Source organism: Lepidochelys kempii, chromosome 12 (genome assembly GCF_965140285.1).
Source record: "Lepidochelys kempii isolate rLepKem1 chromosome 12, rLepKem1.hap1, whole genome shotgun sequence".
Classification (NCBI taxonomy): domain Eukaryota; kingdom Metazoa; phylum Chordata; order Testudines; family Cheloniidae; genus Lepidochelys; species Lepidochelys kempii.
The window spans coordinates 3499609-3515666 of NC_136391.1; the positions used below are offsets into that span (position 1 = coordinate 3499609).

The 16058-nt window shown below is 45.5% G+C and overlaps 1 protein-coding gene across 1 annotated transcript in view; it reads left to right on the top strand.

Annotated features, from left to right (window-relative positions):
- The window catches only part of HYDIN (HYDIN axonemal central pair apparatus protein), a 427107-nt gene that overhangs the window by 98670 nt on the left and 312379 nt on the right, over positions 1-16058 (top strand). Inside the window, exon 7 of the mRNA XM_073307159.2 lies at positions 7246-7370. Coding sequence (XP_073163260.2) covers positions 7246-7370 — 125 coding nt within the window. The remainder of the gene's footprint in view (positions 1-7245; positions 7371-16058) is intronic.

Consider the following 16058-nt stretch of genomic DNA (forward strand, 5'->3'; position numbering starts at 1 on the left):
CCTCCTTTGGTCTCCTAGCAGTCTCATAGACTCATAGACATTAAGGTCAGAAGGGACCGTTATGATCATCTAGTCTGACCTCCTGCACCCACCCACTCTTGCAATAAACCTCTCACCTATGTCTGAGCTATTGAAGTCCTCAAACCATGGTTTAAAGACTTCAAGGTGCAGAGAATCATAGAATCATAGAATATCAGGGTTGGAAGGGACCTTAGGAGGTCATCATAGAATATCAGGGTTGGAAGGGACCCCAGAAGGTCATCTAGTCCAACCCCATGCTCAAAGCAGGACCAATTCCCAGTTAAATCATCCCAGCCAGGGCTTTGTCAAGCCTGACCTTAAAAACCTCTAAGGAAGGAGATTCTACCACCTCCCTAGGTAACGCATTCCAGTGTTTCACCACCCTCTTAGTGAAAAAGTTTTTCCTAATATCCAATCTAAACCTTCCCCACTGCAACTTGAGACCATTACTCCTCGTTCTGTCATCTGCTACCATTGAGAACAGTCTAGAGCCATCCTCTTTGGAACCCCCTTTCAGGTAGTTGAAAGCAGCTATCAAATCCCCCCTCATTCTTCTCTTCTGCAGGCTAAACAATCCCAGCTCCCTCAGCCTCTCCTCATAACTCATGTGTTCCAGTCCCCTAATCATTTTTGTTGCCCTTCGCTGGACTCTCTCCAATTTATCCACATCCTTCTTGAAGTGTGGGGCCCAAAACTGGACACAGTACTCCAGATGAGGCCTCACCAATGTCGAATAGAGGGGAACGATCACGTCGCTCGATCTGCTCGCTATGCCCCTACTTATACATCCCAAAATGCCATTGGCCTTCTTGGCAACAAGGGCACACTGCTGACTCATATCCAGCTTCTCGTCCACTGTCACCCCTAGGTCCTTTTCCGCAGAACTGCTGCCTAGCCATTCGTTCCCTAGTCTGTAGCTGTGCATTGGGTTCTTCCGTCCTAAGTGCAGGACCCTGCACTTATCCTTATTGAACCTCATCAGATTTCTTTTGGCCCAATCCTCCAATTTGTCTAGGTCTTTCTGTATCCTATCCCTCCCCTCCAGCGTATCTACCACTCCTCCCAGTTTAGTATCATCCGCAAATTTGCTGAGAGTGCAATCCACACCATCCTCCAGATCATTTATGAAGATATTGAACAAAACCGGCCCCAGGACCGACCCTTGGGGTACTCCACTTGATACTGGCTGCCAACTAGATATGGAGCCATTGATCACTACCCGTTGAGCCCGACAATCTAGCCAGCTTTCTACCCACCTTGTAGTGCATTCATCCAGCCCATACTTCCTTAACTTGCTGACAAGAATACTGTGGGAGACCGTGTCAAAAGCTTTGCTAAAGTCAAGAAACAATACATCCACTGCTTTCCCTTCATCCACAGAACCAGTAATCTCATCATAAAAAGTAATTAGATTAGTCAGGCATGACCTTCCCTTGGTGAATCCATGCTGACTGTTCCTGATCACTTTCCTCTCATGCAAGTGCTTCAGGATTGATTCTTTGAGGACCTGCTCCATGATTTTTCCAGGGACTGAAGTGAGGCTGACTGGCCTGTAGTTCCCAGGATCCTCCTTCTTCTCTTTTTTAAAGATTGGCACTACATTAGCCTTTTTCCAGTCATCTGGGACTTCCCCGGTTCGCCACGAGTTTTCAAAGATAATGGCCAATGGCTCTGCAATCACAGCCGCCAATTCCTTCAGCACTCTCGGATGCAACTCGTCCGGCCCCAAGGACTTGTGCACGTCCAGCTTTTCTAAATAGTCCCTAACCACCTCTATCTCCACAGAGGGCTGGCCATCTCTTCCCCATTTTGTGATGCCCAGCGCAGCAGTCTGGGAGCTGACCTTGTTAGTGAAAACAGAGGCAAAAAAAGCATTGAGTACATTAGCTTTTTCCACATCCTCTGTCACTAGGTTGCCTCCCTCATTCAGTAAGGGGCCCACACATTCCTTGGCTTTCTTCTTGTTGCCAACATACCTGAAGAAACCCTTCTTGTTACTCTTGACATCTCTGGCTAGCTGCAGCTCCAGGTGCGATTTGGCCCTCCTGATATCATTCCTACATGCCCGAGCAATATTTTTATACTCTTCCCTGGTCATATGTCCAACCTTCCACTTCTTGTAAGCTTCTTTTTTATGTTTAAGATCTGCTAGGATTTCACCATTAAGCCAAGCTGGTCGCCTGCCATATTTACTATTCTTTCGACTCATCGGGATGGTTTGTCCCTGTAACCTCAACAGGGATTCCTTGAAATACAGCCAGCTCTCCTGGACTCCTTTCCCCTTCAAGTTAGTCCCCCAGGGGATCCTGGCCATCCGTTCCCTGTGGGAGTCGAAGTCTGCTTTCCTGAAGTCCAGGGTCCGTATCCTGCTGCTTACCTTTCTTCCCTGTGTCAGGATCCTGAACTCAACCAACTCATGGTCACTGCCTCCCAGATTCCCATCCACTTTTGCTTCCCCCACTAATTCTTCCCGGTTTGTGAGCAGCAGGTCAAGAAAAGCTCCCCCCCTAGTTGGCTCCTCTAGCACTTGCGCCAGGAAATTGTCCCCTACGCTTTCCAAAAACTTCCTGGATTGTCTATGCGCCGCTGTATTGCTCTCCCAGCAGATATCAGGAAAATTAAAGTCACCCATGAGAATCAGGGCATGCGATCTAGTAGCTTCCGTGAGCTGCCGGAAGAAAACCTCATCTACCTCATCCCCCTGGTCCGCTGGTCTATAGCAGACTCCCACCACTACATCACTCTTGTTGCACACACTTCTAAACCTAATCCAGAGACACTCAGGTTTTTCTGCAGTTTCGTACCGGAGCTCTGAGCAGTCATACTGCTCCCTTACATACAGTGCTACTCCCCCACCTTTTCTGCCCTGCCTGTCCTTCCTGAACAGTTTATAACCATCCATGACAGTACTCCAGTCATGTGAGTTATCCCACCAAGTCTCTGTTATTCCGATCACGTCATAGTTCCTTGACATCACCAGGACCTCCAGTTCTCCCTGCTTGTTTCCAAGGCTTTGTGCATTTGTATATAAGCACTTGAGATAACCTGTTGATCGCCCCTCATTCCCAGTATGAGGCAGGAGCCCTCCCCTCACAGACATTCCTGCCTGTGCTTCCTCCCGGTATCCCGCTTTCCCACTTACCTCAGGGCTTTGGTCTTCTTCCCCCGGTGAACCTAGTTTAAAGCCCTCCTCACTAGGTTAGCCAGCCTGCTGGCAAAGATGCTCTTCCCTCTCTTCGTAAGATGGAGCCCGTCTCTGCCCAGCACTCCTCCTTCATGGAACACCATCCCATGGTCAAAGAAACCAAAGCCTTCTCTCCGACACCACCTGTGTAGCCATTCGTTGACTTCCACGATTCGACGCTCCCTACCTAGGCCTTTTCCTTCCACGGGGAGGATGGACGAGAACACCACTTGCGCCTCCAACTCCTTTATCCTTCTTCCATCTAGTCATCTATCCTTCAGGTCATCTAGTCCAACCCCCTGCTCAAAGCAGGACCCATCCCCAATTAAATCATCCCAGCCAGGGCTTTGTCAAGCCTGACCTTAAAAACTTCTAAGGAAGGAGATTCCACCAGCTCCCTAGGTAACGCATTCCAGTGCTTCACCACCCTTCTACTGAAAAAGTTTTTCCTAATATCCAACCTAAATCTCCCCCACTGCAACTTGAGACCATTACTCCTTGTCCTGTCATCCGCTACCACTGAGAATAGTCTAGATCCATCCTCTTTGGAACCACCTTTCAGGTAGTTGAAAGCAGCTATCAAATCCCCCCTCATTCTTCTCTTCTGTAGACTAAACTATCCCAGTTCCCTCAGCCTCTCCTCATAACTCATGTGTTCCAGTCCCCTCATCATTTTTGTTGCCCTCTGCTGGACTCTCTCCAATTTCTCCACATCCTTCTTGTAGTGTGGGGCCCAAAACTGGACACAGTACTCCAGATGAGGCCTCACCAATGTCGAATAGAGGGGAATGATCACATCCCTCAATCTGCTGGCAATTCCCTTCCTTATACATCCCAAAATGCCATTGGCCTTCTTGGCAACAAGGGCACACTGTTGACTCAGATCCAGCTTCTCATCCACTGTAACCCCTAGGTCCTTTTCCGCAGAACTGCTGCCTAGCCATTCGGTCCCTAGTCTGTAGCAGTGCATTGGGTTCTTCCGTCCTAAGTGCAGGACTCTGCACTTGTCCTTGTTGAACCTCATCAGATTTCTTTTGGCCCAATCCTCCAATTTGTCTAGGTCCGTCTGTATCCTATCCCTACCCTCCAGCATATCTACCTCTCTTCCCAGTTTAGTATTGTCTGCAAACTTCCAGAGTGTGCAATCCACACCATCCTCCAGATCATTTATGAAGATATTGAACAAAACCGGCCCCAGGACTGACCCTTGGGGCACTCCGCTTGATACTGGCTGCCAGCTAGACATGGAGCCATTGATCACTATCCGTTGAGCCCGACAATCTAGACAACTTTCTACCCTCCTTATAGTCCATTCATCCAGCCCATACTTCTTTAACTTGCTCCAATCCTCCAGCAAGTGAACTATGCCCCATGCTGTAGAGGAAGGCAAAAAACTCTCAGGGCTTCTTCCAATCTGCCCTGGAAGAAAATTCCTTCCCGACCCCAAATATGGTGATCAGCTGAACCCTGAGCATGTAGGCAAGATTTACCAGCCAGATACCCAGGAAAGAATTCTCTGTAGTAACTCAAATCCCATCCCATCTAACATCCCATCTCAGGCCATTGGGCAGATCTACCACTAATCGTCAAAAATCAATTAATTGCCAAAATCATGTTATCCCATCATACCATCTCCTCCATAAACTTATCAAGTTTAATCTTGAAGCCAGATAGGTCTTTTGCCCCCTCTGCTTCCCTTGGAAGGCTGTTCCAGAACTTCACTCCTCTGATGGTTAGAAACCATCATCTAATTTCAAGTCTAAACTTCCTGCTGGCCAGTTTATATCCATTTGTTCTTGTGTCCACATTGGTACTGAGTTTAAATAATTCCTCTCCCTCTCCGGTATTTATCCCTCTGATATATTTATAGAGAGCAATCATATCTCCCCTCAGTCTTCTTTTGGTTAGGCTAAACAAGCCAAGGTCTTTGAGTCTCCTTTCATAAGACATGTTTTCCATTCCTCGGATCATCCTAGTAGCCCTTCTCCGTACCTGTTCAGTTTGAATTCATCCTTCTTAAACATGGGAGACCAGAACTGCACACAGTATTCCAGGTGAGGTCTTGTATAATGGTACTAACACCTCATCTCTACTAGAAATACTTCGCCTGATGCATGCCAAGACCGCATTAGCTTTTTTCATGGCCATATCTCATTGGTGGCTCATAGTCATCCTGTGGTCAACCAATACCCCAAGGTCCTTCTCCTCCTCCATTACTTCTAATTGATGCGTCCCCAGCTTATAACAAAAATTCTTTTTGTTAATCCCTAAATGCATGACCTTACACTTCTCACTATTACATTTCAGCCTATTACTATTACTCCAGTTTACAAGGTCATCCAGATCCTCCTGTATGATATCCCGGTCCTTCTCTAAATTGGCAATACCTCCCAGCTTTGTATCATCCGCAAACTTTATTAGCACACTCCCACTTTTTGTGCCGAGGTCAGTAATAAAAAGATTAAATGAGATTGGTCCCAAAACCGATCCTGAGGAACTCCACTGGTAACCTCCCTCCAGTCTGACAGTTCACCTTTCAGTATAACCCGCTGTAGTCTCCCCTTTAACCAGTTCCTTATCCACCTTTCAACTTTCATATTGATCCCCATCTTTTCCAATTTAACTAATAATTCCACATGTGGCACCGTATCAAACGCCTTACTAAAGTCTTTCTTCTTTATGTCAGCCTTATAGGTTGTAGACTTTCTGGGAGAGGGACTATCTCCGATATTTATGCCTTGTGCAATGCAAGGTACCTTGCTAGTACTCAGCAAATAATTAATAATTATTTCATTTTGTGAAAATAGTTAGTCTAAAAGATGAGCTAGAAAAACCTCGCATAAAAACCAGATTTTAAAACAGAGTCTAGTCTCTGATGTGAGTTAATTGCTGTTAGGATTATTGTGTTCTTCAAAAAAAGTTGTGCAGTTGTGTTTGTATAACACCGACAGACCCCGGTCGTCAGTGGACGGGATCGAAGCTGGGACCTGTGGAGCTTAGTGCATGAGCCTCTCCTGCATGAGCTAAAAGCCAACTGGCTATTAGCTAAGGCTATTGAGCAGACTCAATCTCTTTCTCTCTCTCTCTAAGTCAGGGGTTCTCAAAGTGGGGGTCAGGACCCTCAGGAGGTCTCAAACTGGGGGTCAGGACCCCTCAGGGGGTCGCAAATTTATTTCATGGGGGGTCTCAAGCTGTCAGCCTCCACCCCAAACCCTGCTTTGCCTCCAGCATTTATAATGGTGTTAAATATATAAAAAAGTGTGTCCATTTATAAGGGGGGTCTCACTCAGAGGCTTGCTATGCAAAAGGGGTCACCAGGACAAATGTTTGAGAACCATTGCTCTAATTTGTCTCATTGCCACTACATGGGACAGAACACCACACCCAGAAGGTGTGTGGGTTACATACTTCCCCTAGCTGAGGAAGCATGACCCAAGCTTCAGAGACTTCCCAGTTGAAATCCTGGATGAGCCCCCAGTTGTTACGCCGACAGACCCCTGTCATCAGCAGACGGGATGGGACCTCTGAAGCTAAATGCATGAGTGTCTACTGCATGAGCTAAAAGCCAGCGAGTTATTAGCTAAGGCTGTAGAGCAGACTCAGTCTCCTCCTCCCTCTCTCTCTCAGTGGTCTTGGTGCCCCTAGATGGGACGGGGCACCACACCCAGGAAGTGTGTGAGGTACACTTGCTGACTCATTTTTATTTCAGTGGCTGCTAGAATGGGACTCAGTGGGCCTGATTCTAGAACTCTATAGACCATCACAGAATCATCCCATACAAGTGGAAATTTACAAGGGGCTGGGATTTCATTTGATTACAGACTGATTACATCCCAGTAATAATTTGAGGTGTGAGATCTCTGCAGAAAGTTGGGGTCACTGAGCCAGATTCTGATCTTACAAACCCTGATTTAAGTGCCTCCTAATATACACAGGTGTAAAAAAGGAGAACAAGAACTAATAATCAGTTTGCATGTCTGTTAGCCATCAAAGGGTGTATCCCAGTTTAGGCCTGATGTGTCATTTTCATTGTGTTGCAGCCCTTTCTCTGTAGAGCCGTGCATTGGGACACTGGGTGTTGGGGAGACCATGCAGCTAACAGTAGAGTTCCAGCCGCTGGAAATAGGTGATCACTCCAAGGACCTGATTGTTCATTATGACACAGGTGAGTGCTGTGCTGTGTAAGTACTCCATATATTTCCAATCAAAAACCTGGAGTTAAAAAAGAGTTAAGGCTGGTAGCCTGTTTCAGTGGAGTCCAGCCAATGCCCCAAAATAATATTAAAATGGCTTTACACAAACTGCCCCTTTTCAGACCTCGAAACGTTTGAGTGCCTGGAAATGAACAGTCAAAGGATTCGGCCTGTACATATTTGTCTGCGTCGAGCACAATGTGGTCTTGATCCATGCTGGGGGTTCCGTTGTGATACATAATGAAATAATTGTTTGTCACTCACTATCGCCCCCACCCATCCAAATGTAACTTTACCAGCTCGATTGTATCCAAATAGAAGTCAAGGTCAAAATAGTTGGTGACTAGAGGATTAATGGAAATGGATCTCTTGAAAAGTATGGGTTGGATGAATGGACTATAAGGTGGATAGAAAGCTGGCTAGATCGTCAGGCTCAGTGGGTAGTAATCAACGGCTCGATGTCTAGTTGGCAGCCGGTATTAAGCGGAGTGTCCCAAGAGTTGGTCCTGGGGCTGGTTTTGTTCTATATCTTCATTCATGATCTGGAGGAAGGAGTGGATTGCACCCTCAGCAAGTTTGCAGATGACACTAAACTGGGAGGAGTGGTAGGTATGCTGGAGGGTAGGGATAGGATATAGAGGGGTTATGGTGGATGAGAAGCTGGATACGAGTCAACAGTGTGCCCTTGTTGCCAAGAAGACTAACTGCATTTGGGGCTGTATACGTAGGGGCATTGCCAGCAGATCATGGGACGTAATCATTTCCCTCTATTTGGCATTGGTGAGGCCTCATCTGGAGTTCTGGGTCCAATTTTGGGCCCCACACTACAAGAAGGATGTGGAAAAATTGGAAAGAGTCCAGCGGACGGTGACAAAAATGATTAGGGGTCTGGAGCACATGACTTATGAGGAGAGGCTGAGGGAAATGGGATTGTTTAGTCTGCAGAAGAGAAGAATGAGGGGTGATTTGATAGCTGCTTTCAAGTACCTGAAAGGGGGTTCTAAAGAGGATGGATCTAGACTGTTCTCAGTGGTAGCAGATGACAGAACAAGGAGTATTGGTCTCAAGTTGCAGTGGGGGAGGTTTAGGTTGGATATTAGGAAAATCTTTTTCACTAGGAGGGTGGTGAAGCACTGGAATGGGTTACCTAGAGAGGTGGTGAAATCTCCTTCCTTCGAGGTTTTTAAGGTCAGGCTTGACAAAGCCCTGGCTGGGATGATTTAGTTGGGGATTATTAGGTCCTGCTTTGAGCAGGGGGTTGGACTAGATGACCTTCTGAGGTCCCTTCATATTCTATGATTCTGTGTTTCTAAGTTACTTTGATCTGTGTGACGAGGCAAATTAATACCCTTTTGGTCATCCTTGTTCTAGAAGGAATGAGGATTTGTGCTGGCTGACCTAATAAATCTTAGTATCAATAAAGAATCATTGGTGTATTTACCTTTGTCTGACGGAGAAGTCATCTTCTGCCCCTTGTTCTAATTCTTGGTCCTGAGAAGCTTGATCTACATTAATGTGGTTAACACCATGCAACCTAAGAAACGGTTCTATTTGTCCCAAGTATGTATGGGTTGGTAAAAAGCTTTGACTTGTACAGACTAACCTTTCTAGCGCTATGGGTATTAATGCCTTTATTTAATATTTGGCATTTTCTGGTACCCTGACTGAGAATTGTTCAGTCCTATACTTTCTTCTTTTGATCACACTGTCCTTTAAAAGAAAGGCATTAAAGTTCCAGATGGAAAGCAACTGAAGTGCCTCATTTGTATGTGTGCACCATTTTCACTGCTTCCTTAACGAAGCCAGAGGATAAAAAACAAAGGACCAGATCCTTCATGGTGTAAATTAGAACGAGCTGAGTTGGAGATCTGGGTTGTGAGGAAAGAGTAGGGGAGTTGTATCCTTATGTATCAAAGATGCTAATGATAAAACTACCTGAATATATTGAGAAATAGTGAAAGTGCCATGCGGCCTAACCACACATCATTTCTACATTGGTAGAACTCCTTTGATTTCAATAGGGGTAACACCTGATTTATAAATGAGATCAGAATCAGGTCCAGGATCTACATGACACAGACTGAGGTTTTCAATCTGATTCTCAATGCACAGAAATCCCTGTCATCTAATCTGATCCCCCACTACAGCTGGAATAGGTGCTGGAACAAGGGGTGCTGGAACTAGAGGTGCTGGGGGTGCTGCTGCACCCCCTGGCTTGAAATGGTTTCCATTATATGTAAGGTTTCCAGTTTGGTTCAATGGCTCTCAACACCCCATTATAAAATTGTTCTAGCATCCCTAACAGCTAGTCCCCTTGCTGGCACAGAGGAGATAAGAGTGGATGGGCCACAGAGATAGATAGAACTAGTGTCTCACTCCCCTAAGAGGTGGTCCTTCTTCACTGGGGTTGAAATATATTCTAGGAGTGATGTGGGGGAAGCCTGCACTGCACGTTCTGTAGATAAATACAGGACTTCACTCCCCATCACTATGACAACTTTCAATGGGACTAAATTCATTAAAGCAAAACAAGAGAGAGATAAAGAACAAGGGAAAAATTAAGGATCATCTCTGTTGCTTTGTAGCATACAAAGAAGTAGGTGACTGCAGAGATTGATCAAATGCTTCAATTCCATTTCAGCTATTAATCAGTCTCAAAAGCTGCTTATTGCAAGTGTATTACAGAGCAGCTGAGATCCCATTACACAGCCTAACACAGCAGACCCTTGCTAATTTATACTGCGCTGAGTCATACACCCATAACTCGCAACCCAAAAGCAGGCACATCTCTCTTACAAAGCTGCACAACAGATCATTTTCTAGTGAAATACAAACTATAAAGACTAAATGGCAGTTCAGTACATTGTGATGCATTTTCCTTGTATTATTGTTTTTCGTTAATTCCTCACTAACTTATATTCTCATTGGGTCTTCCAGTTGTTAATGTGATTTAGAGAGGGGCTACCATCTGTTACGTTATTGTTACTGTGACGTTGCACTCTATATGATTTTATGGAAATATGCTAATGAGTGTGTCTATAATGTAACTGGAATATGCTTTATGTGAAAGGTTTCTTGTAAGGTATCATTATAAAGCTTCAGAGTCGCAACCGTGTTCGTCTGTATCCACAAAAAGAAAAGGAGGACTTCTGGCACCTTAGAGACGAACAAATTTATTTGAGCATAAGCTTTCGTGAGCTACAGCTCACTTCATCGGATGCATTCAGTGGAAAATACAGTGGGGAGATTTATATACACAGAGAACATGAAACAATGGGTGTTACCATACACACAGTAACGAGAGTGATCAGGTAAGGTGAGCTATTACCAGCAGAAGAGCCCAGGGGGAAAAAACCTTTTGTAGTGATAATCAAGGTGGGCCATTTCCAGCAGTTGACGAAACCGTGTGAGGAACAGTGGGGGCAGGGGGAAATAGTTTTACTTTGTGTAATGACACATCCACTCCCAGTCTTTATTCAAGCCTAAGTTAATTGTATCCAGTTTGCAAATTAATTCCAATTCAGCAGTCTCTCATTGGAGTCTGTTTTTGAAGTTTTTTTCCTCAGCTCTCGTCCCCTAATGCCCCTACTCTACTTACGCTACATTGATGACATCTTCATCATCTGGACCGATGGAAAAGAAGCCCTTGAGGAATTCCACCATGATTTCAACAATTTCCATCCCACCATCAACCTCAGCCTGGCCCTGTCCACACAACAGATCCACTGGACACTACAGTGCTAATAAGTGATGGTCACATAAACACCACCCTATACCGGAAACCTACTGACCGCTATGCTTACCTACATGCCTCCAGTTTTCATCCAGACCACACCACACGATCCATTGTCTACAGCCAAGCTCTACAATAGAACCGCATTTGCTCCAACCCCTCAGACAGAGACAAACACCTACAAGATCTCTATCAAGTGTTCTTACAACTACAGTACCCACCTACTGAAGTGAAGAAACAGATTGACAGAGCCAGAAGAGTACCCAGAAGTTACTTACTACAGGACAGGCCCAACAAAGAAAATAACAAAATGCCTCTAGCCATCACCTTCAGCCCCCAACTAAAACCTCTCCAACGCATCATCAAGGATCTACAACCTATCCTGAAGAACGACCCATCACTCTCACAGATCTTGGGAGACAGGCCAGTCCTTGCTTACAGACAGCCCCCCAACCTGAAGCAAATATTCACCAGCAACCACACACCACACAATAGAACCACTAACCCAGGAATCTATCCTTGCAACAAAGCCCGTTGCCAACTGTGTCCACATATTTATTCAGGGGACACCATCACAGGGCCTAATCACATCAGCCACACTATCAGAGGCTCATTCACCTGCACATCTACCAATGTGATATATGCCACATCTGATATATGTGATATATGCACATCTACCAATGTGATATATGTGGCATTGCCAGCAATGCCCCTCTGCCATGTACATTGGCCAAACTGGACAGTCTCTACGTAAAAGAATAAATGGACACAAATCAGACGTCAAGAATTATAACATTCAAAAATCAGTCGGAGAACACGTCAATCTCTTTGGTCACTCGATTACAGACCTAAAAGTGGCAATTCTTCAGCAAAAAAACTTCAGAAACAAACTCCAAGCAGCGACTGCTGAATTGGAATTAATTTGCAAACTGGTTACAATTAACTTAGGCTTGAATAAGGACTGGGAGTGGATGTGTCATTACACAAAGTAAAACTAAGTAAAAAGCAATGTCTAGCAATGTCAGTGTCATAGAATATCAGGGTTGGAAGGGACCTCAGGAGGTCATCTAGTCCAACCCCCTGCTCAAAAGCAGGACCCATCCCCAATTAAATCATCCCAGCCAGTGCTTTGTCAAGCATGACCTTAAAAACTTCTAAGGAAGGAGATTCCACCACCTCCCTAGGCAACGCATTCCAGTGTTTCACCACCCTCCTAGTGAAAAAGTTTTTCCTAATATCCAACCTAAACCTCCCCCACTGCAACTTGAGACCATTACTCCTTGTCCTGTCCTCTTCCACCACTGAGAATAGTCTAGAACCATCCTCTCTGGAACCACCTCTCAGGTAGTTGAAAGCAGCTATCAAATCCCCCCTTATTCTTCTCTTTCTGCAGACTAAACAATCCCAGTTCCCTCAGCCTCTCCTCATAAGTCATGTGTTCCAGAAACCTAATCATTTTTGTTGCCCTTCGCTGGACTCTTTCCAATTTATCCACATCCTTCTTGTGGTGTGGGGCCCAAAACTGGACACAGTACTCCAGATGAGGCCTCACCAATGTCGAATAGAGGGGGACGATCACGTCCCTCGATCTGCTCGCTATGCCCCTATTTATACATCCCAAAATGCCATTGGCCTTCTTGGCAACAAGGGCACACTGTCGACTCATATCCAGCTTCTCGTCGATTGTCACCCCTAGGTCCTTTTCCGCAGAACTGCTGTCGAGCCATTCGGTCCCTAGTCTGTAGCTGTGCATTGGGTTCTTCCGTCCTAAGGGCAGGACCCTGCACGTATCCTTATTGAACCTCATCAGATTTATTTTGGCCCAATTTGTCTAGGTCCCACTCCTCCCAGTTTAGTATCATCCGCAAATTTGCTGAGAGTGCAATCCACACCATTCTCCAGATCATTTATGAAGATATTGAACAAAACCGGCCCCAGGACCGACCCCTGGGGCACTCCACTTGACACCAGCTGCCAACTAGACATGGAGCCATTGATCACTACCCGTTGAGCCCGACAATCTAGCCAACTTTCTACCCACCTTATAGTGCATTCATCCAGCCTATACTTCTTTAACTTGCTGACAAGAATACTGTGGGAGACAGTGTCAAAAGCTTTGCTAAAGTCAAGATACAATACATCCACTGCTTTCCCTTCATCCACAGAACCAGTAATCTCATCATAGAAGGCGATTAGATTAGTCAGGCATGACCTTCCCTTGGTGAATCCATGCTGACTGTTCCTGATCACTTTCCTCTCATGTAAGTGCTTCAGGATTGATTCTTTGAGGACCTGCTCCATGATTTTTCCAGGGACTGAGGTGAGGCTGACTGGCCTGTAGTTCCCAGGATCCTCCTTCTTCCCTTTTTTAAAGATTGGCACTACATTAGCCTTTTTCCAGTCATCTGGGACTTCCCCCGTTCGCCACGAGTTTTCAAAGATAATGGCCAATGGCTCTGCAATCACAGCCGCCAGTTCCTTTAGCACTCTCGGATGCAACTCGTCCGGCCCCATGGACTTGTGCACGTCCAACTTTTCTAAAATAGTCCCTAACCACCTCTTTCTCCACAGAGGGCTGGCCATCTATTCCCCATGTTGTGATGCCCAGTGCAGCAGTCTGGGAGCTGACCTTGTTCGTGAAGACAGAGGCAAAAAAAGCATTGAGTACATTAGCTTTTTCCACATCCTCTGTCACTAGGTTGCCTCCCTCATTCATTAAGGAGCCCACACTTTCCTTGGCTTTCTTCTTGTTGCCAACATACCTGAAGAAACCCTTCTTGTTACTCTTAACATCTCTCGCTAGCTGCAGCTCCAGGTGCGATTTGGCCCTCCTAATTTCATTCCTACATGCCCGAGCAATATTTTTATACTCCTCCCTGGTCATATGTCCAACCTTCCACTTCTTGTAAGCTTCTTTTTTATGCTTAAGATCCGCTAGGATTTCACCGTTAAGCCAAGCTGGTTGCCTGCCATATTTACTATTCTTTCAACACATTGGGATGGTTTGTCCCTGTAACCTCAATAAGGATTCTTTAAAATACAGCCAGCTCTCCTGGACTCCTTTCCCCTTCATGTTAGTCCCCCAGGGGATCCTACCCATCCGTTCCCTGAGGGAGTCGAAGTCTGCTTTCCTGAAGTCCAGGGTCCGTATCCTGCTGCTTACCTTTCTTCCCTGTGTCAGGATCCTGAACTCAACCAACTCATGGTCACTGCCTCCCAGATTCCCATCCACTTTTGCTTACCCCACTAATTCTTCCTGGTTTGTGAGCAGCAGGTCAAGAAAAGCTCCCCCCCAGTTGGCTCCTCTAGCACTTGCACCAGGAAATTGTCCCCTACGCTTTCCAAAAACTTCCTGGATTGTCTATGCACCGCTGTATTGCTCTCCCAGCAGATATCAGGAAAATTAAAGTCACCCATGAGAACCAGGGCATGCGATCTAGTAGCTTCCGCGAGCTGCTGGAAGAAAGCCTCATCCACCTCATCCCCCTGGTCCGGTGGTCTATAGCAGACTCCCACCACTACATCACTTCTGTTACTCACACTTCTAAACTTAATCCAGAGACTCTCAGGTTTTTCTGCAGTTTCGTACCGGAGCTCTGAGCAGTCATACTGCTCTCTTACAGTGCTACTCCCCCACCTTTTCTGCCCTGCCTGTCCTTCCTGAACAGTTTATAACCATCCATGACAGTACTCCAGTCATGTGAGTGTCCATTGTTGAAAGCTGAGGTTACACGGTGAGTGTGAGAGTGTTGCATTGCCCGTCATTTCTGTACCAATAGGCTGGCCTTTCCTTCTGTGCCAGTGGTGCCATGAAGGAATGGGAAGAACAAAATGGCTTGTCTCCACAGTACAGATCATGGTGGTGAATCATAGCAGGCAGGGATTTAGTAGTGAAAATCTGGAGGTTATCGGGACCTTGTGCTTTAGCTTTCTTTATAATGTGTGGGGTTTACTGCTGATAAAGCTCTTCTACTGTTTAGGGCTCATTTCAATGTACAGTGGGTTCATTAAAAACTTTGCACTCACACCCCGAATACCTGTTGGAACTGGATCATTTTCCTATATACAGAATAGATGTCACTGTGATACTAAATTCACAGAGGCAAACTGTGAGCTTCTGCTGACCACATCTATATATGCTGATGGATATACAAGTCCCTGTTTGTTCATTTTAATGCAATTCTTGATTCTTTTGATATCAGATAGATTTACAGTAGTTACCTGAACCAGTCTCAGGGGCTTGGACAGTCTAATTTCTGAGCAGTGACCTCTTTTGAATCACTAGTTAATTTCTTTAATGTTTCTGTCCACACATTTTTGATTTCTAGAGCTAGTTACAGTAGTGATTTTTCTGCTGTTTTAGATGGGGCTGTTCTACTTGTTACAGAGTTGGCTGGGAACCACTGTCTCTCTCCATGGCCCTGTGTATTGAGACAGATTATCTGTCACTGTAAGGGTACATGGGGGAGAATTATGTTTGAGTCTGATTTTAGATATCTGTTGGCACAACTTTCTAGCTCAGAAAGCAAGAAAAACCTGTTAATGCAACACTAGGATTAGGGCTTTCGTTCCCTAAGGTCTGGAGATGCCCAACCCGGTTTGCAGAGCAACAGTAACTCACTCACCTGTATGTGCACAGCTCTGTGTAATAGCGAAGAGCACAATAACTATGTGCGAAGTGTGTTCCTGGTGCAGTAAGCAAATCTCCATTGATTTCAGTGGAGGAGTGTTAGCTGTGAAACTGGGCCTCTCTATGCAAGAGCTGAGTTCTGTTTGCTGTGGGACCATTGTTCACTTAAAATCTGAGTGTTGGCATTGCATTTAATTAATTTTTTCTGCCAAAATTTATATTTCAGCCAGGCGGGTACCATAGCTCATCATTATCACAACATCAATAATGGTTAAAAATAGGCACCATCATCCTGTA